General features: G+C 39.4%; 1 protein-coding gene across 1 annotated transcript; it reads left to right on the top strand.

Annotated features, from left to right (window-relative positions):
• Positions 1–379: 379 nt before the first annotated feature.
• LOC143846570 (uncharacterized) lies at positions 380–1,629 on the top strand. Its single transcript, XM_077355040.1, has 2 exons — positions 380–677; positions 1,586–1,629. The coding sequence occupies exons 1-2, from the start codon at positions 380–382 to the stop codon at positions 1,627–1,629; spliced, it is 342 nt and encodes a 113-aa protein (XP_077211155.1).
• The last annotated feature ends 552 nt before the right edge of the window (positions 1,630–2,181 follow it).

Here is a 2,181-nt window from a genome sequence, read left to right as displayed (position 1 = left end):
CTGTACATCGATTGATTCAATCAATATATGAGAATTGTGCATTGCCCTATACTAAGAGTTTATCATGGTATCAAAGCCAGGGTTGAAACCTACTTCTTCTATCTTTTAATCTTCTCTTTTCTTTATATTGCTACCATGGAAGAATCACATTCTTCAACAGTAAAGAAATATTCACAAGTGGTTGATCCATTCAACAACCCTTACTCTCTCCACCATTCCGACAGCCCCACCGTTGTTCTCATCTCTCCATCTCTCAATGGTGATAATTATGCTACATGGATTCGAGCCATGAAAATGGCTTTAAGGGCCAAAAATAAGTTGGGATGGATCCATTACAATTCCGAGTAAAGATTATGAGCAGTGGATTAGGGTCAACGACATGGTCATCTCTTGGCTCTTGCACTCTATCACGCCGGAGTTGGCTTCAAGTGTGATATATGCAGATTCTGTACATGAGATATGGGAGGACCTAAAGGATCGATTCTCACAACCTAATACCAAGAAGGTTTATCAGATCAAACAAGACATACTGGATTTGAAACAGGGTAACCTTTCCATTTCAGTGTACTTTACACCTCTCAAAATTCTTTGGGATGAACTATCTTCCTACATCTCTCCACCGGATTGTCAATGTGGTGCTTCTAAAAAGTTTGTTGAATTCATTCAACAAGATCAAGGCATGAAATTCTTACAAGGATTGCATGAGTGATATGCCCCGTTAAGGAGTCAATTGCTTCTCACGGACCCCTTGTCGTCTCTTGCTAAGCTACATTCTTTGGCTCTCGAAGAAGAGAAGCAAAGAGAGATATCATCAGCACATCAAACCAAAACGGAGGATGCTGCTCTTGCATCCAATGCCTCTAAAGGGAATTACTGTCCCTCGAATTCACCATATCGAGGACAATAAAATCTATTGCATTGTGATCATTGTAACATTGATGGTCACACTATTAACAATTGCTATAAAATTCATGGATACCCACCAAAGAAGACCACAGCAACAAGCACAAATCGCTGCACTCATTGCAATCGAGACGGCCATACTGTCGAGACCTGTTGTAGAATTCATGGCTTTCCTCCCAAGAAAGCACCAGTCCTCAATCCATGGAACCAATCCCAGCTGAAAGGTCTCCAAGTTGTGGGATCCCAGGACAATAGCAACAATAGGCAGATGAGTACCAGCACTAATTGTCCATCCATCTCACCTGATCAGTATGCTCAAATTCTTGCTATTCTGTAGCAAGGTAATTCTCAACCCTCATCGCAATTGGAAGGTATTGCTCTCACAACTATAGCTTCATCAAATAATGATTGGGTAATAGATTCCGGAGCAAATGAACACATGTGTTCATCTCTTGATTCATTGCATGTTGTGAAACATGATTTACAATCCATAAATGTCCAGTTGCCCAATGGTTCACATGTTCCAATCTCTCACATTGGTTCAGTTCGTTTTTCATTTGATTTGCACCTAAACAATGTTTTGCACATTCCGTCATTCAAATTTAACTTGCTATCCATCTCTCAGGTTACCAAAATATTGCATTGCTCACTCACATTTTTCCCTGATTTTTGCATTTTTCAGGATCTGTTATCGAAGAGAACGATTGGACTGGGCCATGTGCGTGATGGACTTTATTACTTGACGAGACCTACCACCCTCTTTGCTGCATCTCAAGACTCCCTTGATGTTTGGCATCGAAGTCTCGAGTACCCCTCAATTTCTCGAATGGAGACTTTTGTTAAATTGTTAGATCCATCTATTAAAGTGCACAATAAACATTTTTGTGATATTTGTCCTCTAGCCAAGGACTCCCATGCACCCTTTCCTTTGAGTACTACTAAAACATATGTTCCTTTTGAGCTAATTCATTGTGATATTTAGAGAAATTTATTATTCCTAGTAATTCGGGTTGCATTATTCTTATTATTGTTGATGATTATACCTGTAAGCCCAAGGGTCTACTCTCCTATCTTGTTTTGATGATTCTAAACATAATTGATTATGGTATTGAATACTAATCAATTTGCCTTGAAGTGTTGTGTTTAAGATAGGATTGATCATTGAAGAAACCAACACACTACATGGTCATGCTTGAAGATGTACCACACAAGAGTCAAAGAAACTAAGTGGAGCTCACATCATCTCTCAAGCAAGCATACACAAGACCAATTGAAGAC

The sequence above is a fragment of the Tasmannia lanceolata genome, unplaced genomic scaffold (genome assembly GCF_043159265.1).
Source record: "Tasmannia lanceolata isolate RefF3 unplaced genomic scaffold, GAP_Taslan_0.1 ptg000015l, whole genome shotgun sequence".
Lineage (NCBI taxonomy): Eukaryota > Viridiplantae > Streptophyta > Magnoliopsida > Canellales > Winteraceae > Tasmannia > Tasmannia lanceolata.
The sequence above is the reverse complement of the archived record's forward strand: the minus strand, read 5'-3'. Positions and strand labels throughout refer to the sequence as shown.

What these genes read in the sequence shown, in the direction of transcription:
- LOC143846570 (XM_077355040.1), top strand. Translation starts at nt 380, where the DNA reads ATGGTCATCTCTTGGCTCTTGCACTCTATCACGCCGGAGTTGGCTTCA. An exon ending in ATTCATTCAACAAGATCAAG is followed by an intron (nt 678 to 1,585) that starts GCATGAAATTCT and finishes TGCATTTTTCAG; the next exon opens with GATCTGTTATCGAAGAGAAC.